This window comes from Fopius arisanus, unplaced genomic scaffold (assembly GCF_000806365.1).
Source record: "Fopius arisanus strain USDA-PBARC FA_bdor unplaced genomic scaffold, ASM80636v1 scaffold00090, whole genome shotgun sequence".
NCBI classification, from domain to species: domain Eukaryota; kingdom Metazoa; phylum Arthropoda; class Insecta; order Hymenoptera; family Braconidae; genus Fopius; species Fopius arisanus.
In genome coordinates this window covers 291,040-318,416 of record NW_011887829.1, presented here as the reverse complement: position 1 = coordinate 318,416, position 27,377 = coordinate 291,040, and the positions used below count along the sequence as shown (strand labels likewise).

General features: G+C 36.9%; 3 protein-coding genes across 6 annotated transcripts; 2 read left to right on the top strand and 1 right to left on the bottom strand.

Annotated features, from left to right (window-relative positions):
• The first annotated feature begins 381 nt into the window (after positions 1–381).
• LOC105270548 (rho guanine nucleotide exchange factor 17) lies at positions 382–16,315 on the top strand. Its single transcript, XM_011311573.1, has 22 exons — positions 382–917; positions 3,480–3,660; positions 5,450–6,034; positions 6,568–6,798; positions 7,000–7,522; positions 7,845–8,267; positions 8,336–8,615; positions 8,693–8,990; positions 11,857–11,934; positions 12,012–12,089; positions 12,176–12,280; positions 12,397–12,800; positions 12,873–13,010; positions 13,085–13,179; positions 13,257–13,479; positions 13,629–13,988; positions 14,122–14,229; positions 14,506–14,742; positions 14,847–14,914; positions 14,994–15,317; positions 15,474–15,644; positions 15,723–16,315. Exons 2-22 carry the CDS (start codon positions 3,499–3,501, stop codon positions 15,983–15,985), a joined length of 5,154 nt encoding a protein of 1,717 aa, XP_011309875.1. The 5' UTR covers positions 382–917; positions 3,480–3,498; the 3' UTR covers positions 15,986–16,315.
• Positions 16,316–16,419: 104 nt separating this feature from the next.
• Positions 16,420–22,513, bottom strand: LOC105270549 (prostaglandin E2 receptor EP2 subtype). 3 transcript variants are annotated; one of them, XM_011311575.1, is made up of 8 exons: positions 21,796–22,513; positions 21,406–21,714; positions 20,858–21,100; positions 18,916–19,093; positions 18,607–18,848; positions 18,038–18,266; positions 17,193–17,264; positions 16,420–17,097 (listed from the first exon to the last, which is right to left on the bottom strand). In XM_011311575.1, exons 2-8 carry the CDS (start codon positions 21,574–21,576, stop codon positions 17,027–17,029), a joined length of 1,206 nt encoding a protein of 401 aa, XP_011309877.1. In that variant the 5' UTR covers positions 21,577–21,714; positions 21,796–22,513; the 3' UTR covers positions 16,420–17,026. The 3 variants fall into 3 exon arrangements, with proteins under 3 accessions (XP_011309877.1, XP_011309878.1, XP_011309876.1); XM_011311576.1 differs by having other exon boundaries at positions 22,423–22,502; XM_011311574.1 differs by having other exon boundaries at positions 21,406–22,513.
• Positions 22,514–23,515: 1,002 nt separating this feature from the next.
• Positions 23,516–27,120, top strand: LOC105270546 (alpha-taxilin). 2 transcript variants are annotated; one of them, XM_011311571.1, is made up of 6 exons: positions 23,516–23,622; positions 24,537–24,632; positions 24,811–25,455; positions 25,654–25,812; positions 25,966–26,709; positions 26,788–27,120. In XM_011311571.1, the coding sequence occupies exons 2-6, from the start codon at positions 24,558–24,560 to the stop codon at positions 26,809–26,811; spliced, it is 1,647 nt and encodes a 548-aa protein (XP_011309873.1). In that variant the 5' UTR covers positions 23,516–23,622; positions 24,537–24,557; the 3' UTR covers positions 26,812–27,120. The 2 variants fall into 2 exon arrangements, with proteins under 2 accessions (XP_011309873.1, XP_011309874.1); XM_011311572.1 differs by lacking the exon at positions 23,516–23,622 and adding an exon at positions 24,192–24,454.
• Positions 27,121–27,377: the final 257 nt, after the last annotated feature.

The following is a 27,377-nucleotide window of genomic DNA, read 5'->3' as shown; positions in this document are numbered from 1 at the left end:
TGCGGTACAATACCCCTTCGAATATAATCTCAAATAATAGTTCATTAATTTCTGAAAATTGAAAGATATCATTCGGTAATTTTCATGGGGTCTGGGGTTTAACCGATTGGATGATAATGCGGATAACGAATTATTCCGGATAATGCATTGATTGAGGATTGTGAGTGGATGAGCCGATGGAGGGACTGGGGTCCGCCATCAAGTCCACGTACATCCCAATGCAACACTGTGGCAACGTGGCTGCTCCTTTCCACCACCTCCCACCTCACCCCACCTACAATCCCACAATTTCTTCGGGGCCAGAGCAAGCTAAAGCAAGCTAAAGTCTCGTTATCTCACTCAGTCTCTCCCAGTGTCTTTAGTTGTTGCCTGTCTTCTCGTTTCTCCACTGTGGGTCGTCGTGCCATGGAACCGGTGTGTTTTAAACCGCGCGAGACACTCAGTCGGTCTCGAGTTGAGCGGCCTTGCAGTTCCGCACCGGTACCAATCAGTTAAATTAAAATTCCCCCATTTTTATTACCCTCCCTTCCTCATCTTCACCCCCACAATTCATTTTTCATTTGTGTGATTAAAAAAATTACACGAGTTGGTGATTTTACGCGGGTTGTGAATCACCTGTGAATGTCGTCCTGTGATTTTTGGTGGAATTGTTGGAGTTGTGGGTGTAATTTTTATTTTTTATCATTCCTCGGTGTTGTTGTTGTTGGAAGTTTAAATTGATGACATGGGATTTTGATTTTCGTCCGTGGGTTCGGGCGTTTTGAGTCGTTCAGGGATTCCTTTTCGAGTTTTCAGGGGCATCCGTTGGTATCGGGAATGATGACCGGGACAACGTGCATTCGAATGCGCACTGAGTGATGTGGGACTTTATTTGAGAGACTGAGGAGATTTGGACGGGGTCCAGGAGTCTGGTGAGGGTATGCGAAATTTTTCATTAATTTTCGTTCTATTTTTGTTCCTGGAATAATAAATCGATCACATATTTTTTATAAAAAATCGACATTTTTTATTTTTGACTGAACAAATTTGAAAAATCAAATGAAAAGTTGGATTTTCATATTTGAAAACTAGAGGATTTATAGAGTCGCGAATTTATTTTGATAATGCAATCATTTGTTGTAAATGCATTTAAATAATTTGCGATCGCTAAAAAATCATCGCAAAATAATGGAAATAATTCACATATTATCGATTGATTTTAAATTCAAATCGACTGATGGGATGAAAACGGGGGATATTTGGACATTGATTAGAGAAATTAATAAAAATTCTGAAATAGTCGAGTCCATTTTATACATGCACACATGACAAATTGAATTCTCTCCGATTGGACACTGCAACATTCTTGAACGTTTTGAGAAGTCTCTTCTTTACTTTTTATACACCAAGGAATTATATATATACGAATATGAGGAAAAAAAAGATTCTGCTGACCATGGCCGTAGATTACCGAAGATGTGCCCCGTTCACTCGTTTATTCTCCATTACCAAAGAAATTTAATAATTCAATGACGAAAAATTACGCATTTTCCAGAAATTTTCCATCTTTAGGCCCCAATTATTTCTTGGGGACTAGTCCATAGTAGAATTTATTCCGATGTCATCTTTGTGGAGAAATAGAAATTTAAATTCCGAAATTACGTGATCAGACGATAGTTTATTTTCAAGTTTAAATGTTAGCAATAATTTTTCAGTCTCGGTGGACTGGATTTTCAATGAATATTCATTGGGTATTCAATATCATACGCTCGTTACTTATCCAATTACCCCGGAGACTAATTATTTTAGACAGGGAGATGAAAAAAAAATCGAAAAATTGCGCGAGGTAATGCGAGACTTGTTCTGTGACTTCTCAATTTCTTTAATCTGCCAGCACTAGACACTTAAAAAATAATAAAAATATCAACCCTAAGAAAAAAAAGAAGCCAACTCAAATATCACCCCTAAAAATATCAATAAAATAATTCAGTAATTAATTCGTCTTGATTGATTGCCGCGTTTTTTTTTCGATATTTATTATGGATTGGAAATTCATTTATAAAATAATGAGTTGAATAAAAAATTAAGTTAAAAACGATTGAAAGCCGTTGCATTCCTTGACTCTGCGATTGGTAATTCAGACTCAACCGACGAAAAGGCGTGCGTGGTTGTAATAGGATGCGATTGTGCGTGTAACATTACGGTTTTACCCTCCAAGTAATTTCCATTCACCATAAGAAATACTTCAAAAGTCCAATCAACCCGAACTTCTCCGTTGAATTATTCTCAGACAACACCGAGAACTCCCCGATGCATTCCAATCATCTGATCTCCAAAAATGACAAATAAACAAATCCCCTAAAAATTCTCCAATGAATCCCCCGAATTTCACCAATTACAAAATAATTTAATTATTCAATAAAAAATAATCTTCACCTCTAAAAATCATAATTGTAATTATCTCGACATTATTTTGCAGGAATTTAATTAAATGTTGATAAAAATTGGATTATTTAATTGAATTGAGAAATTTGAGATTGGATTTTGCGAGTTTTTGGTGAGTGGTGGGTGAAAATAAATAATTTAATTATTCAATAAAAAATAATCTTCACCTCTAAAAATCATAATTGTAATTATCTCGCCATTATTTTGCAGGAATTTAATTAAATGTTGATAAAAATTGGATTATTTAATTGAATTGAGAAATTTGAGATTGGATTTTGCGAGTTTTTGGTGAGTGGTGGGTGAAAATAAATTGTATGCACTGGAGAGTAAGTAGATTGCACTATTCTCCAAGATGATCCTTGGTATAAATAGGTATCATCTTTGTCGTAGCAAACTGTACTCAATCTAATATACTCGGCCATTCTAAACTCAAACAATATTATGCCTCATTCTTCCACACATGAGTACCGCAGAGTATGCGCTATTTAGAAAATCTTTCTTCGGAACAGACTGCTGACTCTGCTATCCTCTTCGTCGGAGCTTTCACCAAAGTAGATTTAACTGCTAGTCGACACCAGAATTCTACACTTGGTGCACCGTAAAATATCTTATCCCCACTGGATCTGATAACAATTTAAATTAGATTCATCATCTCCAAAATGAGAATAAGAGAATTAAGTCAATCGACATTTTTTCACTCTACGTAAGGCCCCATAATCCATTCCTCCTCGTCATCCTGAATGATAATATTGTTTATCAATTAATGAGGACGCCATTTATATAACTATTTAATAATAAATATGAGAAAATCGCTTGAGACAATTTAGCAGATGGAAGCGATTAAAAATGATTGAGACAAATCTGTCGCTGCAGCCAAGGCCTTGCCTGTCATCGCCGTCACGATTTTAATGACAGCTAGTGAATATTTTGTTTGTTTTTATTTTTTTTAATCTCAAATTTTTCAAGTGTCAATTTTTTCAAAATGTCAAAAAATGAAAAATAACTTTTTCATTTCAAATTGATTTCTGTGGAAAAGGGATTAATTTTAATTTTAGGGTGAGTGAAGGATGAAGAATGCCCCGTATCAGCGGCGACGGGGGTGGAGGTGGTGCCAAAAACGAGAAAAGCAGTGGTCTAGGGGGTTGGTTTGGAGGTGCAGCTCGAGTCATGACAGGAAGTGGAGGAGGTGGATATGTCATCCTCGGGGGAACCAAATATGGCATTCGCCTGTCACAAGTGAGTTTATCCACAAAAAAAATTCAATCAATACAAATTGTTTAATCAACTCCTTATCCTCCAACTTATCGTTATAAACAAAAAAATTACAGATCACTTGTGGACTTGTAAAAATTCTTGAGGTGGAAAAAATCATCACTTCCGCGATACCTATCGCTGATTTTATTAATCAATCGCGTATTTTATTAATTGGATCATCGACGCGGAATAACAACAGAACATTTGATTTTTCAATATCAATATTTACGCGTGACTCGTGGAAGTCGATGAAGAACTGATAGAATTTTCTACACCGGAAGCTGATTCTTCCGTACAATTCGCTCGTACATGCGTCACACGTCTTCATTCATGCCGACGGTGAATTGACATTGCGATTCAATAACTTCCGAATTCTTACAAGCAGGAAAACGCTGCCGTTGTAGAATGACTAATAAATGCGCGGTGATGACCTTCTAACCGGAAGTTGATGATTTTTAGAACCAAGGAGCTGAAGAAGCTCGAGGATGTTGCTATAAAGTTAAAATTAGAATAGTTATAAACACTCTATGCATTGCATAATATATCCAGCACGTGACTTCATTATTAAAGTAACTCTCAAAATCTTCCACCGGTCACGGCAAATCAAAAACCGTTACTCCCATTAAAAAATAATCCCCCCGATATTTTTTATCGAATGAAAATTCCTCTATTACCAATCGATCATTTATTATTGCTCTCGCCGATAAAAAATTTTTTTTCCCTTGCGATGAAATATAAATATATAAATTAATTCACTGGGCATTATACATTAGGTTATATTTTTTATGTTATTGGAGGCCTAATAAATTATCAATAAATTATCAACATTTTTTACCGGAGAAAATGGAGGGTTTGAATGCGGAAACAATTACTGAGATTACGGTTTATGTCAGTGACGGTTGTCAGGCAGTAAAAGGTCTCCGATTGTGGTTCGATTTACTGAATTCAATAAATACAGTTTTCGACGGTTAAAATCACCGTTACGAGTTCAATTCGTCAAGACGTCGAGTTGGATAACACCTAGTATCACTTATTAATTTCAAGCAATCGACAATTTTTTGTTATCACAATTATCGGAGATTTGCGATATTGAAGTGAAATCAGATGATCGTCAATTAATTTAAATAAACCCATTATAATATTATATTCGTATTAATTTTTATTTCGTACATGCAAACAATTCTCGGTACAGTATATCTTCACGCGAATTCCATCTCGTGTGACTCGTGAATAATAATTCGAATCGTATTACAAATCAACGTGACATTATCAATCTCCACTCTTATCGCATGTCCCTCACACCTACAGAAGTGTTTAATGCAAATAATTTTATTCCGATAAAATCCACAATCCCCTGTATTTCGAAATACCGAACAATGAGATCAGCCATGTGACATTTTGCATTTGACAGTCGACTGGAAATCACAGACTGGCTTCTCTCAGTACGGAGATAAAAAGCCCCAAGTGAAAGCAACTATGTACCTCAATTGCGTAGTGTAGATTAAATTTCAATTCACCGATGACGCGCCCTAATGCTCGCACATGCAGATTTAATTGAATAATCTGGGGTTGACAGGAGAACAACCGATGAGAAATTATTCAATTCCCACAATTTAACTCCAAAATTTTCCAAACTATTGCGCAAAGTGTTGAAGATAAATAAGTGTCCACCATCTATTTTTTTCCTCAACAAGTTTCTCGGGGATTATTGTTTGGGGTCATACCTTCAATTTTTAAAATGAGGATTCCCCTGGAATTTATTTATTTCCAGGAGAGTATTCCACCGGAGACATCCCAAGAAGATCAAATGGAAAAAATCCATCGAAATCCTCGACAGAGTGACTCCCGAGAATGTCTAAACCCAGGAGAATCGAAGGAGAGGTGCCCAGAGAGATCATCAGACCTATCATCATCAATAACCGATTGCTGTTGCATCGGTCCTCGATCAAAACTCCCACTTCCCCGTATACCTCTGTCATCCTGCACCAGAATATCCAAGGGTGGCGATACAATTGGCATGGGCAACACTGCCAGCACCACTGGTGCAGATGTAACAAAAATTAGTGGTGAAGAAGAACGACAGTCTATTCAATCTCCCACTAGGTTTGAGTCGACTCGACTGCCGCCAAACTCAAATGCTAATAATAACTGCGGGGGGCTGCTAATGGGGAGCCACGGCACCCAGCCACAATCATCCACATCATCATCCACAACTCATACCAACAGCAGTAATACTATCACAACTACAGCTAACGCTGGCCTCGCTCCTTCTAGTTTCACTCCAATTGCTCACAACACTGTCTCTGTACCACGCCAAATTGCTCAGTGGACCAAACATCATACCCTCAAGTTACAGGTAATTTTTTTTCACCTACACCCCTTGCTGCCTCATTCCTGCAATTACTCGTCATTGCGATTTGTCAATCATCTTCGTTTTATTATTTAAAGTGTTACTGAATTTTTTAGATAGTCGTGAATTGCCGGATGTTTTCCCTCGAAATTTTTCCACAGCTATATTTTCTATTTTAGAATCGAAATGTGAAATCGAATGGTACTGGGTGTCGGATTAGTCTGAGATTTAAAGTGGAATGTATTTCTTTGAAAAATAGAAAAACGTCAGTGTAAAATCGTATCTTTCCATTTCGAAAGCTATACAGCGCATTAGATGTTTCTGTATATTTAAGTCAAGACCAAGTGATCGACTATTTTTGTCGTGGCGGTACGACGGGCATGTTTTCACAGTGGATACGCGGCTCTCGTCGGTTTCTGTCGTAGATATTCATCCATTGGTTGAAATACCGAGGCATCGTCCTCACAGTTCCCTCTGAAATACTTGCCCAACTCATCAGAGTATACAATTGCCATTTTTTTTTTTTCAATTGCAATTAGGAACCAGCAATAACAGCAGTGGACCGACTCCACAGATTTCGATGGAGCGGTGGCGGAGGCGGAGGTGCAGGAGGAAGAGGCAAAAAATCATCTTCTGGCCCCCGCAGCGAAAAAGCAGAGCGTCTCCGTGAACTCACGGAAAAATTACAAAAAGGTCCAGCCCCTGTGCCACCACCTAGAAGACCCTCCAGAATTCACACGTCATCACCACCACCTAGTGGTGCACACCAGGTGACTTTAACGGTTTTTTAAATAAATCATTCCATACCTGAATCGCTATCATTTAAAAAAAGAAGTTCCCCTTATCTCCTGGACCAGTTCATTACAAAGATAACGACTCAATTAATGAATATAATTACAACACGACATGCTCTATCACCTGATCACTTGTCATTATTATTTAATAAATGATTTATTAAAATTGTTCTTCAGCAATCGGCGAATTCAGATGTTCGTCCATCATCAGGACGAAGTTACACTTACAGCGAAGGAAGTACATCATCGAGTAACAACAGTGATAATCCGAAGAAATTTGTGCGAAGTGAAAGTGTTGGTGAAGAGTGTCATCACGAGCACGTGACGGATGACAGTAGAAATAGGCCCCAATCATCGCCGAATCATGATCATCATTATCATCCACCTAATCAGCATGGATTTTTATCGAGACGTACGTCGAGATCGAGTAATGATAGTGGTGTCAATAGGCACAGTGGTGATATCGAGCAAGTTAAACGATCAGCTGACAGACACAGCGAACCAAAACATTACAGACAGTGTAGTGATTCTTTGATAGATAGTAATAAGTGTGTGAGTGATATTGGAGAATTAACGGGGGGTAATGAGAGCGAAGCGAGAGATGCATTGTCGAGATTGGAACCCAGAGGACCACTCCTTGCTTTTCACAGAGGTGCACCCTGCAGAAGTGCATCATTTGGACAAGTGGATTTTAATCAAGGTGAGTCAAATAAAAATCATAATCAAGTGTCACTGTGAAAATTTTTTCTCCATCATGGAAAATGTCAGGGACAAGCCCTTAACGTACCATCATAGACAGTCAGCTGTGCAAAGATAAATAAAGGAGAAGAGGCCGAGTGCCCACAGAGAAAACCATCTTTCGTGTTGGAAATTCTCAACTTTAGTTAAGTTTCTACACCCAAGAAAAACGTGTCGTGTTGGAGAAGTCGATTGTCGAGTCAAGAATAAATAAATTGAACGTTTTGAGATGGAATTAAGTGATGAATGGGGAAGACATTGAAATATTTATGCAATTTTGATAGGAAATCGTCACAGAACTCAAACAATTTCTCCACCAAATGGAGATGAGTCGAGTGACGTGCGTGCAAGTACTTTACCAAGACGTCGTGGTAACACATCGAGTCCAACGGCTTCGTCCCCTCAGAAAAGTCCAGATAGACAGAGTCCTTGTGCCTCAACCCCGAGTGTAGACAGCGCGGTGGGATCAGCGGAAGGTCTCGGTGTTCATCAATCAAGAACACTCGAGGAGTTGCGACCCAGGAGCGATGGATCTGATAGTCTAGCGACATCGAGTGCTCTAACAAGTCCAGAACCACCGGTTCCATCAGACAATCACGACTTGAGGATAACAACTCAAGAATCTTCAGGTTCAGATCATGTCTTGATGGTGGAACAGCTGCATCAAGTGATGGGGAGTAATAACGGAGACGAAGTGGAGGCTAAAGGTAATTGATTGTAAATTATTAATTAATTTTGTAAGATTTCAGGGAAATGAATTTTCATTTTGATTCAGTTATAATAACACCACCGCCTGAAGAGCCTCGGTTGAGCCAAGCCAGTGAAACTAGTGAAGCTCTGAGTGAAACCCCATCAGGTGCCTCATCACCGTCGGGTAAAATCAGGCGCTGTCGGGGTGATACCAGCAAGAGGCGAAAAGGGGTGTATATAACTCAGTGGCCAGAGCCATCGGAGAATGAGAGGAATAAACTGGCTGCCCAGAGCAGCGAGGAAAAGGAAGATCAGCCAGCGACATTGAGCGATCTATCCGACTGCGAGGGCCACACACCACGACGGTATAACATATCAATGAAAATATATCAATAAACAAAATTATTTGGACTATTTGATAAATAATTTTCAAATGGTGCAGTTACAGCAAACGACCACTCCGTGGACCGTACGGTCAAATGCTCGAGGCAGAAATGGCTAAGCCACGATCAACAGATATTGCACTGGAGGATAATATTCGTCAGCGTCGAAAAATATCAGCCAATTTGTCGTACAGTCCTGGAGTTAACAGTAATTCTGAACCACCCACACCGTGTCATCACAGAACAACATCGAGTCCGAGTAAACTCGAGGGTCTACCTGGCCCAAGTCCAGAACTTCTAGCTGAATTACTTCGTGGATCGTCCGAACGAGTTTCACGATCACCTGCTCATCGAAATGTGAGTCTGCAATCAATTCGATTAATTTTCGGTTATTATTATTTTTTTTTTTCGTCTTTCAACATGAAAAATATTTGAACTCAACACTCTTGGTCTCGGGGTTGTTGTTTTTTTTTATTCAGGAAAAATATGAAATGTTACGCGGTAGATTGACGAGGGGTCAATCCATAAACTAGAGAAAGGCCTTCGAGAAATAATAATAAAATGCGAATGCGCGTGGCACGAGGGCTTCCAAACATAATCTAATAATATTTGGGCCATATTTCTTGGATGACTCTCGTAAGATCGGATGCTACCGGTTAGCAAGTGATGTCTCACGATTGCAAAGCCGCGACGATAATGTGTGTGGGATATTCCTGGCGTCGTTTCATTTGTATAAGTCTCTTGGAGGCCGTCGTTTTCTTCATTTTCCTCTTATTCTTAGGCCGATCTCTACTCTCGTATACACACAATTCTCCTGGTCACTTTTTTTCTTTTCCTTTTCTTTAAATACTTTAACGTTTTTGCGTAACGAGGGAGTATTACCTTGGGGATAACGATTATTTCGTCAGTGAAACTATTTGTGGATTTGTACCGATTGTTAATAGTGCATTATCTCGCTCGTCATTGCATTAACTATTTGTTCTAGTTATCAATTCATTATTAATGAACATTTTGTCGTTTGGTGTGGGTATGCCGTATTTTTATCCCGTTTTCTGAGGAAATTTCATTATAATATCCCATTTTTCTGGCGGTATAATCGATTATTTTTTGGAATATATAAACTGATGAGGTAAATACTCGATGTATGAATGAACCAGAAAATCTCTCGGGGGATTTGGGGTATTGACGTCATCACGCCATTCAGAGAAGTGAATGAAGTCAATTTCGGCGAGGGAGGAATCACTCGTGTATTTTTGGCCGATGAAATGTCAAATGTTAGATAAACAACAGTCACTATTTTATTATTGCAGATTTTTTCGTCGAGCTGGGATTTACCGAGTGTTAAATCATCGATAACGATAAATCATATTCACACATTTTTTTTTTAATCTTCGTTTTAAGTGGAGAATTATATAATCGCCAAACGGTGTGAACCCTCAAAAGATTAATGTCTCGTGTATCTCGACGTTTTCAACGTGACCAATACTCTCCATGTGCAGCCTTTCGGAAAATTACAGAGTAAATATAGTATCGATTCCTGATCTGCAAGCCCCTCATGAACTTGCGCCCTTCTGATACCGCTAGTTACTCGATTTCAATTAAATTTCTCATGGCGAGTGAATAATTTTCATTGAATTATCGATGAATTATAAAAAATTGAGGAATTTTCACTGAATTAATAGATCGAGGTGTGGAGTCATGAATTTTAATGGAATTCTTTATAAATCGTTAAGACTCGAGCACCGGAAACGTATATCAGGGGAAGCCGATGCATTTATCCGGTATCCGGATTGGCACAGGTGATAATTTCCGGTATCGCCCACCGGGTGCTATGAGAGAAAATTGCGAGGAGTCACACGCGCGATTATATTTAGAGTTCGGCCAACGCATTGAAACGCAACGTTCACCGTATGATCTCAACTCGCGAATATCGCGTGTGTATATTTCATCGGGTAATGGGCGTTGGTATAAGAAACTAAATAGAATGAATGAAATGCCTGCGCGATTTTCCAAGACCCCCGGAATTTATTTTCCTTGCGTTTTTACAGTGATTGCGTCATTTTGGGATTTATCGCGTAAATTTTCGGAGTTCAGTACAAAATTCAGAAATTATATTTTATTTTATTTGATTACAATCGGACAATTGTTAATTTATCAAGTAGATGCTGGCGCACAGGTTGAAAATTCTTCCCATTGAGTTGATTCGACATGATTATGTCATCTTGTCGTAATCTAGTGACAGATTATCCTCCGGTAGTTTTCTCTTGTCTCATTATTTGTGGTCACATGTCCTGGAAAAAATGTCAGGACAAATTGCAATGGTTGTTGAATAGCGGCAACCCCTTCATCCCCTGTAACTCACATGTTTCCGTAATGGGGTTGATCACGCAAAAATCCCCACGTGCTTCATCACCCTCGAGTGTCTTCAGCACGTGTAACACGTGTTGCGGTGTGACGTACAACCACCAGTCGAGAGCTCGATGGAGAGGTTCGTCGTGATATTCCCTCAGATTATCGTTGTTCTCCACCGTGAGTGGATTATTAATCTATCGCATCAATAATTTAACTAATGTACATCAGTCCTCGGATTATTCAATCATAAATCACTGCATCTGCCTCGGACGTTGGAATAAAATTCGGATAATGATTCTCGGGGTTTCTGATTGTGATGGAGTTTTTAGACAAATTCCAACACTTGGGAAAAAAGTTTTCAAGCGATTCATCTCGAATTTATCAGTGTCACACTCGAAAATGGAGAAACAGTGCGTTCGGGGATTTGCTGGGGATAATTGTAACAAGAAATCATCGAATGATAATGAGTTGATTGTTGAAAAGTTCTTCAGTCGAGTGAGCGAATCATTTATTCAGTTATCCCGGGTAAAAAAAAATATAATCGAAATATTTTTTTCAAATTTTCCAAAAATTTCTGGAAAACTTTTCAGAATTTTTTTTTGAAGCAAAAAAAAATCTGGAGACAAAACAATTGTATTTTTGGGAAATGTTTAGAAAAAAATTTCTAAAAAGTTTCCCAGAAATTTTTTTGAAAATCTGGAAAAAATATTCCGATTACAATTTTTTTTTTCCTGGGATATTATTTATTCGATGGTATATTATTTATGGCTTTGCATGGGGAATTCATTTTTATTTTCAATATTTATTCACTGGTTAATTTTTTAAGTGGAATTTGTGTCGGTACAAATTCCTTATCACCTCATTTTTTTAGGATACGAGGACACACGTTGTCGTGGAGCTCTACGATACCGAGAAATCTTATGTCGAAGCGTTACAGATACTAGTCAATGTGAGTAGATTATCTAAAAAAAAAATCGAATTTCAAAATAATATAAAAAAAAATGACTGAATAATTTCTTTAAACAGAAATATCTCCAGACATTGAAGAATTCTGAGAATTCTGGACTTGTCGATGCGGCGGTAGTAGATGAAATATTTTATCAGGTAATTAATATTACTGTAGTTACATAATTTAATTGTGATGCGGTGTTTCCATATTCTACCATTTTTTTAAACGAATTATGCCTTAGGTCCCTGCAATTCTCAGTCACCACGAAATATTCCTAGAAGAATTGAGAAAGCGTCTAGAAACCTGGGAACTTCGCCAGACAATCGGTGACGTCTTCCTCGACGTGGTGGGTCTTCACGAAAAAATTATTATTAATTATTATTAAGTCCAGTGTTAACGGAAAATTCTGCAGAAATTTTTATTTGATTTAATTTGTAATAATTCCGATAACATCTCCATCAGTTCACCAAACCTGTTGTCCTGGAGACATACACACTGTTCCTTGACAACTGGAAATCAGCGAAGAAAGCGATAAAAACGACATGCCAGACAAAGCCAGCATTCGCTCGATTTCTCGACACGATGGAACGAGAACACAAGGGAAAACTAGGACTTGATCAGCTACTGATCAAGCCAGTCCAGAAGATCCCGAGGTATGAACTCCTCATTCAGAGGCTTCTGAAGCATACGGACAAGAGCCATCCGGATTATGAGCTGCTGACAGCTGCCCAGAGAGAAGTCCACGAGCTAGTTGTCAAAATAAATTGCACAGAGAGAGAATCTCTCGAGTGGGAGCAACAGCAAACAACACTCAGAGAGGTCCAATCCTTGGTTGAAGGATTAGCTGGGATAGTTACCAATGATAGGTCCGTAATTACTTGAATGAGTAAAAATTATTAATGAATCATCATTTTAATTGATGAATTATTTTTCTCCAGAGCATTTGTACGACACGATTTGGTGACAATCGCTTCGAATCAGGGCACCAGAAAAGAAAGAGCATTATTTTTATTTTCGGATCTTCTTGTCATTACTAGTATTAAACGAAGAAGTGGAACCATTCGAAAACCGTCAACGTGAGTCACAGTAATCACTCCTAATTAATACCGTTAATGATCCTTATTAAACCTATCGACCTTTTATTTTTCAGAACATCGTGTCCGAATAGTTTAGTAGGTTTACTCGAAGCGAATAAATACAAACTTCTCATGAGAATTTCGCTCGATGATCTTGAAGTGATGAAAGGTAATTGATTAATGATTTATGAATAAATAGTGAAAAATATTTAATGTCGATCATATTTGATGAATATTTTCATTCAGCCAAAGATGAAAACCTAAGGAGAATGGCACGAGAGGTTGATCACTTGAGAGAAGACTGCGCTAGGTTATCACAACTTCAGGAACTCGCTGGTACTTTGCATGGATCGAAGCATCAGCTCGAGGATCTTATCAAAGAGTTGCTGAGCCAAACGCAACGTCAATTAGCCGAGAGAAATGCAGCGCATTCACAACTCGCATGTTTGGAATTAACTCTGAATACTCAGTGAGTATTTTCCACATCAGCCATTTAATTTCATTCAATTTGTATTTGTATTTGACAAATGAATACTAAAGTATTTCAAAAGAGAAAGAGTGAATGGATGGAAATTAAAATTCATCATGAATTTTTACTGGAATTTAAATAATTTACAGATCTGGAATTGAAAACATTTCAGTAATGTTTACAAAACCTGATAAACGTGCGAGTTGGGAGGAGAGCTTCAATGAGGCCAAACAGAAATTAGCATTTTCGGCTGATCGTAGACCTTGTCCAGAGTTCGTGGGACCTCTACCCATTCGAAAAACACGGGCTGGCCTACAGTTTACCTGTGCGGCGCCAACAATACTTAATGGCCAAGGTGTTCGTGATGTTTGGGTTTGCAATAGTGATGGATATGTTGGACAAGTGTGTGTACTCAGTTTAACACCAGAACCTCCTCAAGTTACGTCCTGCAATGGTGTTTGCAATGCCCGGATTTTGTGTGTCGCAGGAATACCCGCTGGATCTTCTAGGTGAGTTATATTAATTTATCTCCGGTGAATATTCAATTGCTGCAGAAATGTATTTGTACTTTCAAATTCCATTTCTCTAAAGTACTGATTCTCACCAGATACTGAATTATTATTTTTCACATTCTGGTTTCAGTTCGAATTCATGTACTTTGAGTAAAAAGAAATTCACTGTTAGTAAAAGTGGAATCAGTATTTCAATTCAAGATACTGATGTTAGCAGTGGAAACATCCAATTAGACAGGTAATTGAAAATAATTATTATAATGATTAGTTATAAAAATAAATAGTGACGGAATTTAATTTCAAAATTTTTGTAAATATTCTATTCCTGACGTTTGGTTTATTTTATAAACAAACACTTGCCGATATTCTTATCCCATTGGGATTGTGTAATGAAAAATTCATCTGAAATCCAATTGCATTTAGTCCCAGTCTATTTTATGTGTCATCATTATTTTTTGGTTTTGAAAAATTCATCCGACGGAAATGCACTGCAATTTTTTAATGGATTTTCTAGTAGTTCGAGTTCAGAGGATTCTGACTCAGATGATATTCCCTGCGCCGACACAGCCGGTGGTTCATTGTGTGGAGATGTATCGAGCATTGATGGAACCATCGAGGAAGACATGAATCAACCAACCATGTGGTTGGGCACCGAAGACGGTTGCATTCACGTTTATAATTGCAACGACAACATTCGCATTAAAAAAAATAAAGTGAAGATTCAACCCGGGAGCGGCGTCCACTGTATCATGTACGTAAAATTAAATGAATATCAAATAATAATAATTCAATAATTCAATAACCAGCACTATAACATAAAAGAATTAATAATAATAATGATGGAAATAATGACAGGTACGTCGAAGATAAAGTATTCGCTTCTCTGGCCAACGGTGACGTTGTGATTTATTCTCGTGATCACTGTAAGTTGTAATTCTGTATTAAATTATGTACTATCGACTGAAAATATCGACATGAATATCATTATGGTGAATACGTTAGGTGGTTGGAATACCCTGGAACCATTGACAGTATCAGTGGGAACGCCATCGTCACCTGTCACAAAAATGGTACCAGTGGCTGGTAAATTGTGGTGCAGTTGTCACAACATAGTGAAAGTTCTCAACATCTCGACATTAGAAATCGAGCACTCGATGAATGTCAGTGGCGATACAACACGACCAATTTCGTGTATGGCAACATCTGGTGGTGTTGGAGTGTGGATATCATTACACAATAGTGCTGTTCTCCGACTTTTTCACGCAACCACTTACGAGTGTCTCACCGACATCAATATCGCTCCAGCCGTTACTAAAATGCTCTCCAGTAAGTATCAAATCTAGAATTACAACACTCTCAGAAGACTCGTTAAAATAAAATTGAGTAATGATGGATTGTTTCAATTTCAACTGATGAACCGGTGATGAATGATCGTTATTACGTTAGAGCTTTATTTTAACGGAAGCATTAAATTTGTTGCAGGTTGCGATGATATAATTCGTCAGCATAAAGCTGCTTGTCTACGTGTCACTGCATTGCTTGCGTGTAATGATCTGTTGTGGATTGGTACAAGCGCTGGAGTTCTACTTACCGTTCCCATTCCACACATGAAACCATCGACGCAGAGATTATCACAGCCACCACTGGTTACGGGTGAGCTTAATAATCATTAAGGCTGATTATTTGCTATCAAATGAGCATGAAATGTTAATTATTTAATTATTGGTCTAGGTATTCCCCATGGTCACACGGGTCACGTTCGATTTCTCACGTGTGTGGAAATTCCGTCACCCTCAAAGCCCGATCCTCTTCCAAAAGTTAATCTGTACTCAATGAAGAATACTAAAACAAACCAGAATAATATGGAACGTACTAAACTTCTTGTAATATCCGGTGGTGATGGCTACGAGGATTTTCGTGGTCCGCAGGCATCTGCCGAACTTCAAGCGGGACGTGAGGATTCAACGAATCATTTGTTGCTCTGGAAAGTTTGACAACAGTTGAACGGCTCAAACGAGCCTGAGGAATATTGAGACCCGATTATATCACCGTCTGTGGACGTCTGATTGATTTGTCCGATCGACTCGGAGACGAGTATCGATCGACTGCTGCAAATACCGGTATGAAATTCAAAAGGCTCTTGTCGTTTTCAATGATTTTCCGACGCTCCATTATTGACGATCAAAACTCATTTTTACGTGAAAGTAACGAGTTGAGGTGAGAGCGTCATCGAAACCATTTGATCTTTTGAAGGACCGATAATATTTTCATTATTGAGAATATCTAATATATTTGATAAATAAATTCTACTGATGATTGATGAACAATTAGTCTAATCGATTGGGCAGGACGAAATTTTATTAACACGATAAATATGTGTATGAGATAATTGCTCTTATTTATTCAATGATCATTGAATTTTTGGGTTAAACTTCGATGTGAGTGAGTGAACGAACGTGAATACATCGATTTTTCATGATTAAGTGATTGATGGACGAAAGAGTTTTGCGGATGCTGCAAATAATTCAAGTGCTATTGCAATTGCAATTATCAGATCTTTCTAGATTTGAACTTTGTATGTTTCCAATGTTAAAATGTGCTGAATAAATCGTTATTCCAAGCACTTGTTTGTCTCATTGAATTTTTTATTTTTATTTCCATGTAACAAATTAAATGTAAGTGATATTTTTACATCAGTTTGCATGCGCTACGTATAAGTTACTATTCGCTTATATTTTCATGATTAGTGACTAGAGTATAACATTCAACGCGTATTGTATCGGCTAATGATATTTATATGACTTATTAAGGTTAACGAATCATCACAGTTAACAGGATTTTTTTCTCTTACATTTGTGTATTCATTAGTTCGAGAATATTCTCATTGGTTAATTTTTTTTGACAGTCTCAAATCGAGATTTATCCACGGAATGTGATGTGTTGAATTTACTGAATGTTAAAAACATTTCAATATTCAGTCTCGTTTTAACGTCAGAGACTTCGTGTCCGCTCACCGAAAAAATGGCCGCTGACGCTCACAAAATGGACAACTTCCAACCGTGCGACTCCGTGTTTTCAATTTCACTGCTAGACCCCGTCACAGCTCCTGAATATTAAATTCATTCATGAAGGTAGTCTTTTCTGATAATATTTTTTTTACTGGAATTTCAATTAAATTTTGGTGATTGGAAAAATTAGTACCTAGAGTAGATGGCACTTCCGTGATGGGTGTGGGGGGATCAGCATCGGTGGTCGTCATGGGCTCCGTTATGCCTAGAAAATTCAATTAATTCCGAATCTTCAAATTCAATTTTTTACGAGATACACTCAATTTTTTTTTATTCAAATATTTTTTATCACGAACACAGAAAAATTGAAGAATTCAATTATTCCCATGTCTCGGATTCTTATATTCTCAGTTCGACTCCACAACAGAATTGTTTACCCAATACTGTTCGGGCTTCTATAGAAAAATTTGATTGATTGAAACAACAACTTTATAAAATTAACAAACACTGCGGAATGCATGGGATAATCCCTGAAATATCGTCGATCAATCAAGCATTTATTTCTGGATTCACAAGGATCTGAAACTTTTCACAGACCTAGAGATAGATAATACCTTGATTTTTTAATTCTGTAGCTGCATGTGTTGCTGGAAAAAAAAATGTTATCGTTGTATTTTTAAGGTGAGCTCTTTGTGTCATTAATTTTTGTACTTGTCAATTAATTTCCAAAAAATCAATCGCAGAAAACAGAAAACAAAAGACCAGAAAATCGTACAACGATTTCAGCGATCGGCGCTCAATTGATCCTGCGGTAAATATCATATCCCAAGCTGGATAATTATTATTTATAAAATAACTGTAACTGATCCATAAATTGTCCAACCTTGATGAAGTGTTAAATCGTTAGTAAATGATTAATCATTCCTCATGCAACAATTTAAAAAATCCAAACCGTGAGTTAATGATGCTAGACATGAAACAACAGAAAAACAAATTTATTTATAAAATTAATAAATCCAGTAAATAAATTCAACTCACCCGTAAATGAACTCTCGCGACTTCTCTGAGGCCAGCAAAATTTGCAGATTGGCTTGAGCAATCGAAATCTAGGTCTAGGCATTCTGAGTAATACATAGATATAAGGATCCAGCGTAAAATGAATGCAGAGAAGAATATCCGCGACGATATGAAAAATTCTAATTAATTTCCTCGCAAGTACAGCAGACGCGGGTAATTTCAGCGATAACTGCGCCAACGGAATTCCAATCTGACAAATCAAATAAATAAAAATAAACTCTCATTTTGAAAATATTCATTAACTGGTACTTGATACCAAAGATTTTCCAGAGCCATTTGTTTTTCACATGCGTCACTCATTTTTAATTCATTGATCACATCCGTTCAAAGATTATTTAAGTCTCGTATTATTCGCCATTGAAAACAATAGCCACTAACGTGACTGTATTATCTAATGTAATCAAAATATCAACAGCGAATTAAAGCCGAAAATAATTAGTATAGTACAACGGAAGTGTTGATAAAGAATTTCAATGATTTATACATATCCCACGGTACAAATCGCAATGCAATAATTATTTATCGATTACCATTTGAGGCATCCAGCAGATGACGAATGATATAGACAGCACAGCCATGAGTTTAGCAAAGGCCCTTTCCTCGGCAGTCAAACCGATTTCAGTGGACGGTGTCTTGGCTGTTACTAATAAGGGTTTTGTTCGTGATGATGCTTTTGATGATCTCCTCAGTGCTCCAACTCGATTACCGAGTCTACGAAGAGCTAGGGACACAGCTAAGTTGCACCAGACTATTGAGATACAGAGGAATGTACCTGGAGAATTTAATGTGTCAGTTAATTGTTTTTATTGATTTGTTAATTGAATCATCATTGAAACTACCGGAGGAAAACCACACGTAGGCGTACGCCACGTCACGGGGTTCTGTCGCTTCTCTGTATCTCATGCACTTGTCATTTTTGTAGTATATACCAAATCCAAATAATGGTAGAGTAGTTAGAGTAAGTGCTGCGATCCATAGTAATAGCATGCAGCGCACTATCACCGGGAACGTGATTCGCTGTAATAAATTAATTTATCAAAGTTTTAAATTTTTCAAATTTATTATTCATTGAATTTATTTATCAAGTGATCGCGTGGGGATCATTGCCTCATCATAGGCATGAGCTCAGCCCACAATTTTTTATTAATGCCAATAATTATTTTAACTAGCCGAAAGAAACAATTCAAATTGAAAAAAAAAAATACAGAGACGTATCATTTTTATTATCAGGCACTCGGATATTTTTTTTTTCTCGGATTTCATCTCCAGGCTTTCGTGAAATGGACTTTTGGTAATTTTCCAGAGGGTGAACTTCTCTCTAGGTCTCACAGGAAAGTGTGCGTGCAGTATTAGAAAAGGTAATTGATTATTCAGACAGTGATTGCTTCATCTGATAAACCAACGAATTCATCTGATAAATATCATTGCTCCCGTTTGACGCGATTTACGGTAAAAATAGTTTCATCTAAAGTCACCTAGATCTATCAGCAGCCAGTCTTATATCATCATGAATAAAATATCACATCCTCGATCGCCATTATTTGGTTTTACATTACAATACATAATAAAATACCTCAAATATATATAATATATACATGTAATATGTACTATGTTCTCCCACATAAGCCATTATTCAAATGTAATGATCTAAAAATTATTGGGCATCCAAAACTCATCGTCATGGGTTCATTGACCTTTTTATCTTATACCAATGATACCTGAGGGAAAACCGAATATTGCGGAAACCAGATTATCTCCACGGAACCTCAATCATCCCTACGTACGTGATCTTTTTTTATTCGATTATTATTATTCTTCAATACATTCTCATTTTTTTTTTATAGAGATTATTCGTTTTTTGAACTGACGTAAGCGACATCACGTGTAATTTTTTTTTAGTTGAAGGTATTGATTGAGTCTTAACAACTCTGTGGAATTGAGAATTACAGGGGGTCTGACTGAAGCCATTACCGTGAGTTTACTTAATTGACTGTTTTATTTCAGTATGAATGGAACAAATAATTTGATAAGTTCTATAAACAAAAAAAAACCTTAGAATAAAAATAGTTAAATATCCCAATAATAAATAACGGTTTATTCCATTCCTTTCCACAAATAAAGATTGACCCATTTTTTTATCACTTGACATATTATCAGAATGTGCTCTTTCGTATTGAGTTTCTCCTCTCAAAAATTCCTAATAATATCATCAGTCTCTTAAACCCATGTTTCCCGGCCTTTTCTATTTATTTTCAGTTCCATTTTAATTTTTCCATTTCCCTCAGAAATTCTTCCATCGATTATCCCAAGAAATCGTCATTCAAATCGATTAATCGCAACGTAAAAACACCACTGGAATCGATAATCAGTTTTGTATTAATAAATACCCAAAGTGTAACTATCAGCTGTGTTTCAGAAGTCGAGATAAATGTGTCAATAACTTCTTATTTTAGACGAGCCCATTTAAAACGTATGTGTGCGGAGAGATAAGACACCCGCGTATTTCGCTGGTTTAAATTGTAACCTCCGCATGTAATGATGATGACCCCTTAATCCGGTTCCATCCCCACCACATCAACACATGAATATATTCCCATGAACATATAGTTATGACCTTCGATTTCTTAATACTAACAATAATTGATTGAACGTACGTGCACAGACGTACCCCATCCCATCAAATTTAAAACGCATTAACCCCCAGTTTAAAATTTATCTCATTCCTAATGAATTGCAATTGCAATATATTTTTTATTTATTCATTGCGCTATTTTAATTTACCTTTTGATAGATAAAGGGCCTCGTCAGGGCTAGCCATCTCTCGACAGCCATAACGATTGCTACACATCCACTGAATAATCCGAATAATCTCCAGGCAATGCGCAATGAGCAAAATGATCGCGAGGATGTAACTGAATCTACTGTGTAAATAGTCACATACATCTGCACTAGCATTCCCAGTAGAGCAACCAAATCATTGATCGCCAAACATCGAAGCATGAACAGGTGTTTCGGATTTCGTCTCTGCAAACCGGAAATTTACGATTAACCACTCCACACAATTAAAAATATTAACGTAATATTATTCATTTATTATTGATTACAATTAATATTTAAACGAATGAATTCAAATCGTCAACTTAAATTGATACGAAATCGCGGCATGAGGGAGATACGAGTTTCCTGCATCTGAGGAATTATTCATTATTATTCATGCGAGTGAATTTAAATTCAGAAATTTATTCTTCGGTATTTGATAGATGCGGGATTAATTTGTTAAAACATGTAAATCATTTTTTAGAAGATGATTGATTAGGGGGAAGACGAACCTTGTCTTTGTGGAAGAGAATCACCAGTGCTGAGATATTTCCGATGACTCCGCACATGTAAACAAGTGTCAGAACGATTTGAGAGGCCAGAGTAACATGTCTTTTCACGGGAACAGGGATCATCATGGTTGTTGTCAGCATGTCAAGTGTCATTGTGTCATTAAACTCCATTGTCGAGTAATATTACGATAAATGACGAAAAAAAAAATGCAGTAAATCCGTAAGTCCCCGATTATTGCTCAATATCTTCTCGACAAGCAGAGATACCAAAATTTTTATATAAACATTTTTTGGAGCTGGTGTATTTCCCTACAAAAAAGATAATAATGAAAATTTCTCTATCTCCCTTAATTTACGGGATATCGGCCGATTTTCAGAGGAATGGGGTACCAGGGAAGTCGAAGCGCTCTGGTATGCCCCTGCGACATCTATTTTCAATTTAATCTATCTTCAATCTGTCAGAGTAGTTTTAAGATCCGGTCCTGAGGGCCCAGAATCTCCCGTTGGGCCCAGGAAAAAAATGATACCCTTTGGGTCGTAGAAAGTATCAAAAAATTTTTTATTTTTCCTGTCACTGGCACTATCCCGCGGTAAAATTCAATAACCGTCACTTTCTCTTTAAAAATAATTTAACCGAACTCTTTGACTCATTATTCAACCCCTGAATAATCGATCCTGATTCACTTGTGACTGTGCAATTAAATAAATAAATTCCACAAAAGACAATTGAAAAATTTCGGAAATAAAAACCGTTATTCGAGAGATCGGCGACTCGATCTCGTCTGCGGTCTCTTCTTCTCTCAAATCGCCGTCAAAATTCATTCTATTCCCATTCTTTATGAATGCTACCGGCTTATGATAAGAACTCCAGAGTATTTCAGATAACGATTTCTCTTTTCATTCGATTTTTCAGCGTTGCGAATTAAAATCGCTAGTAATAATAATATCACACGCAAAGTCATAACACTGTGTTATCACATTATTTTTTTTATCACTTGATTCGAAATTTTGGTTTACTCTCTCAGATCGTTGGTGATAAATTTTTTAATGACTGCAACAATGAAAAATATTTATCTGTCTCTCAACGCGGTTGTCGCCTCACTGACTGATCGGTCTTCATCCAAGTATTGTTTACCATTCGGTTTGGAAAAAACTTTGAAGTTGTCCCACTACGCAGCCCATTCTGCGCATGCCCGCCTCCCAGTTTTTCAAAGGTATTCATTAATTATCGCATTATCCCTTCATTATGATTAAAAGAAAAAAAAAAAACCATTCACTCGCAGATTTAGTTTGCGTCAACCGATTGAATCGACAAAATATTACATGAATCCCAAGATTTAACAAATGTCTTGTCATTCATATTGATAATAATTCCAGTTCCTTATCTTGTACTGATCCCATTGAATTTTCTGCGTCAGACATTAATTTGGCAAAATAACGAAAAAAAAATGGTGTCCATTCGAAAATAATCCGGGGAATTCGTCTTCATATCGCTCCAGGTCGCGATGACTATTCCCCAGGAAGTCACCCCCAGAGTTGAGGGTCAACAGAAAATATTCCGTCAATTTCGCGTGCATCGCGAATCCGCGTCGCGAATGCATAACACAACATTCAAGGGAATGAACGCACCTAGAATATTTCCAATTATTTCCATTACCAAATCTGAATGCATACACCAATTATCATCACCCCATAATAGTGCAACATTAAAAATAAAAACAACAGCATTTCCTTGGAGGGTATTAATGGGTATCGCTAACGGAATGTAATATTTGACGTAATTTGCATAAAAATGTTGATAAATTTGCATAAATCCAAATCAGCGAGGTGATGAATACTTTGAAGCTTAAGACGCATTCATAATTATTTTATGATTGTACGAGGCTTCCTCTCCCGTTCTATTTTATTCGGGAACATTGCGGTAATGTATGCACATGATTTTCAATCCATCAGCTGCAGCTCATACAATATCAAGTGTTTTTAAACGTGACTATTGGAATAAATCTATTGAGAATATATTTAATGGCAACGAGTTGTCGAGTCGATAGTTGCGTTTAGAAACGACGAATCTCAGTTTGGATGCTCTCCAAAAATAACCGACGTTCCGTGCTTTTTCATTTTCTATTGCTTCTCACTTCGTGTTACGCTCCCAATTGTTGCAGGAGAGCTTGTCCAATTTATTTGAGGCTTTTTTAATTTTTAAAGTTATTAATATCGGTATGTATACTTCATTTTATCCGTGAAATTATTTCCCATCGATTTATCTTAATTGTGAGGAAAAGTGTACGACCCAACGATTGCTGTACTACTGAAATAAAAAATGGTGGATTTTCTCATTTCATCTGGATTTAATCCCAGGAATTTATTATGACGGAATCGCTAACATTTATCAGAGCTCCACTGACTCGATCTATTTATTTCTATACGCAACGCTATTGTTTATATTTTTTTTTATTTTATTTGAGGGATCGGGTGGATTATGCCATTGCGTGGAGATTATTTTTGGAATATTTTTGGAACTCTTTTGGAAATGCAACTATTTCCTGAGTTATTATTTACTCAAAGAGAAATTCAATAATTTATTTAGTCCATGGTAGGATGAATAATTGTTTTTTTTATAAAAAATTATTTTTCAATTATTGAACGTACGATTATTTAAAAACACCAGTTTTTATTCATTTTCTGGAATTTTTTGTAAATTCTCTGATCTTTTAATAAAATTGAAATAAGGGAAAATTTAGAGTGAATTCAAAAATCATTTCTACCGCCAGTAGTGAAAGTTTTTAGACTCAATCATAACCCTGAATATATGTTCTGTGGTAATACCACGAGAACTTGGACAACAGTCAAAAGATAGTGTTAATTAATCTCAAAAATCAAATGAATATCATCTAATCATCAACAATCTAATGTGATTGTTGTCTTCATAATTATTAACGAAGATTTACTGATTTTTCCCTGGCATTCAACGAATTACCAGGGAAATTAGTTCGTTTGATACCACATAACCTCTACACCCGAAAAACAATCACAAATAAAATTTCAAAAGGTACAAGAGGTCTTACACACGTCGAGCATTAATTATTATTGTGGAATAATGATTAATTTGTTTCTTACGAAATTGAATTCAGGGAACAACAGGGAAAAGGGATATGGATATCGAGAAAGAGACTATAGACGCCATGAGAGCTATGCTGGAGGATTCTCCCCAGGTTCCTGATGAAAATGTATACATAAATAAATTAATATATCAGTTTATGTTTATGTCATCGTGCAATTACTTATTGAAATTGAAAACGAACCATAGAAATTGCTGAATCCATTCAGCAGATGAATCTCATTTTGTTTTGAAATAGAAAGTTCATAAATTTAATTACTCAATGCACATAATGAATTTGTTTATAGGCGACAGGTTCGAATCACGGGAAAAAGCACTCGAAACAAAAAAAAAGAGACTCCGCTTCCCTCTATGGAAACGAAGTGGCAGAGATTCTTCAATCCTCAGCCACTCCAGAACAAAAATTATCAACAGTTTGTAACAAATATTCTGAAATGCTTCATGCAAATCGTAAATTAATGATGGCTTATAAAATGGCAGAAGTTAGAATTTCTAAAATGCAACATCAGAATGAACAATGCCAGCAGCAACGCTCGAAAGCTATCCTAGCAAGATCGAGATTAGAAAATCTATGTCGTGAGTTACAGAAACTTAATAAAGCCCAGAAGGAGGAAATTGATTTGAAATTGAAGCTTGACGAGGAGAAAAGGAAGGAGATATCTGCTACTTTTCAGAGTGCCTTTGCTGAGATGAGTACATTGACTAATCAGAATTCCGAGAAAAATACAAAAATGAGAGAGGAGAATCTCGAGATGAGGGAGAAAATTAAATCGGTGAGGGAGAGAATTGAATTGAGTGAACAGCAGTTGGAGAAGGTGAGGCAACAGGCACAAGTGAAGTTGCAGCTGGCTGAGGCTAAAATGGCTAAAGTTAAACTGGAAATGACTGCTGAGAAGGAGACGTTGCTGAAAGAGAAACAGCAGCTGCTGCTGGTACATTTTATTTCATTTTTATCCAGAAATTTTCTAACAAACATTACATAATTCCCAATACCAAAAAAAAAATTTAATAGAATATTTGATCATAATTTGATAGATGAAACGTTTTTCAGGATTTAAATGGATTCACACTGTTTTTGTTAATCACAGGGTCATTCGTATTAACACTATTCCGACTTGCTCTGATTTCAGAAATTAACCGAATACCAAGTGAGAGTACAAGAGCTCCAGGCAGTTGAAGTTGGACTGAGAAGTCAGATCAGCATGTACACCGAGAAGTACGATGACTTTCAGAGTGCCCTCATTAAAAGCAATGAGGTTGTCAGTGGCTTCAACGAAGAAATGCAGAAGGTAATTCACTATAATTACTTAAACGTGACATAATTAATCGTTGTGACTAATCTCGTTCATTCACTTGAGTAAATTATTATACAGAACTAACAAATCATTTAAAAATTTGATTGAAAAACTAGAGAAATGTTGGAATTCAATGAATTGTTCCAGATGTCAAAGAAAATTATAGAATGGGAGACAAAAACTACTTTGTGGAAAAAGCGATGGGAGAAGAGTCATGAAGCGTTACTGGAAATGGCAACTGACAAGCAGGCACGTGAGGCAGAGATGTCAAAGCTCACTGACAAGTACTCAATACTCCAAGAGTTGTGCAAAGCCTTCCAACGTGAGAGAGCCGAACTTCTCTATTTAAGTGCTCAGTGCGGCAAGGATCCTCACAAGTATCCAAAAATAGCTGAAATGGATATGCAAAAAGTGGCAGGAGAGGCTTTGACAAAACTCCTCGGGGAGAATGATACTAAGGAGGAAATAAATGAATCCGATGAAAAATTGAAGACTCAAATCCCCGAGGTATCTAATTCCCCCACAACTGAAAGTAATAATGACCAAGACATTGTGGATAAATTATCAGGAATTAAGGTTAGTGACAGTGAAGCTGGGACTGAAGAGAAATGCAATTCACTGGGGAATTCTCACGATGATAATCAATCAGCCTCGAATTTACAATGTTCCACTGACAAATCCACAAATTGCATCACCACTACTGAAGATATACAGGGAATTAATGAGAGTGAGAATTCATTCTCGGTGGAAAAAAATGTGCCACTTTCAGAAGTCACTGGGGAAACATCACCTTCACCTTTGCCTTCAGCTGATGAAACTCAGAGAAATAATTCTGAGGCTTCTGCACCTTCCGATGAAACTCAGAAAACTAATTCAGGGAAAAAACACAAGGTGGGTACATAGAATTTACTGGAATATCCAGTTGTTAAATTGTATCAGGAGTGAATTATTTTTCAATGTTTTTTGCAGCAGGGGAAAAAAAAGAAAAGGTAGATTTTAATTTTCCCAATGATTTTGTCATATATTTTTAAAATGTTCATTAGTGTCACCTAGAGTTACGTTGAGATTGTTGGAGGATTTTCAGCTGCATCAATTCATCAGTTCATCAGTCAATCGCTATTAAATTATGATAATGTTTATGCGAGAAAATATGTAGTGATCATTATTACACGTATTTAATTATAGAATTGATAACGATTGTAAATTTTCAATTTTCAATGAATTTATGGAATTACCATGTGGTTTTTACCACTTAACTTTACTTTAATAAATGATCGAAAAAATTGTCACATGATGAAAGTACTGGGTGGATTCAAATTATTTTAGTTCAATTAATTAATAGAATTTATTTAACGAGAAAGCTGATTAGTCAATCCACGGTAAGTACGTCAATTGATGTAAACTAGTCTCTTTCATTTCTTATTCCACCATTTTGCGTCAATGACAAACGGTAATTTTCCGGAAAGTCGTCTATTTTGAATGAACATCGGTATTAAATTTATATGCATCGTAGCGCGTACTTTCTCCTATATTATCCCTCATCCTGCAATTAGTATTTC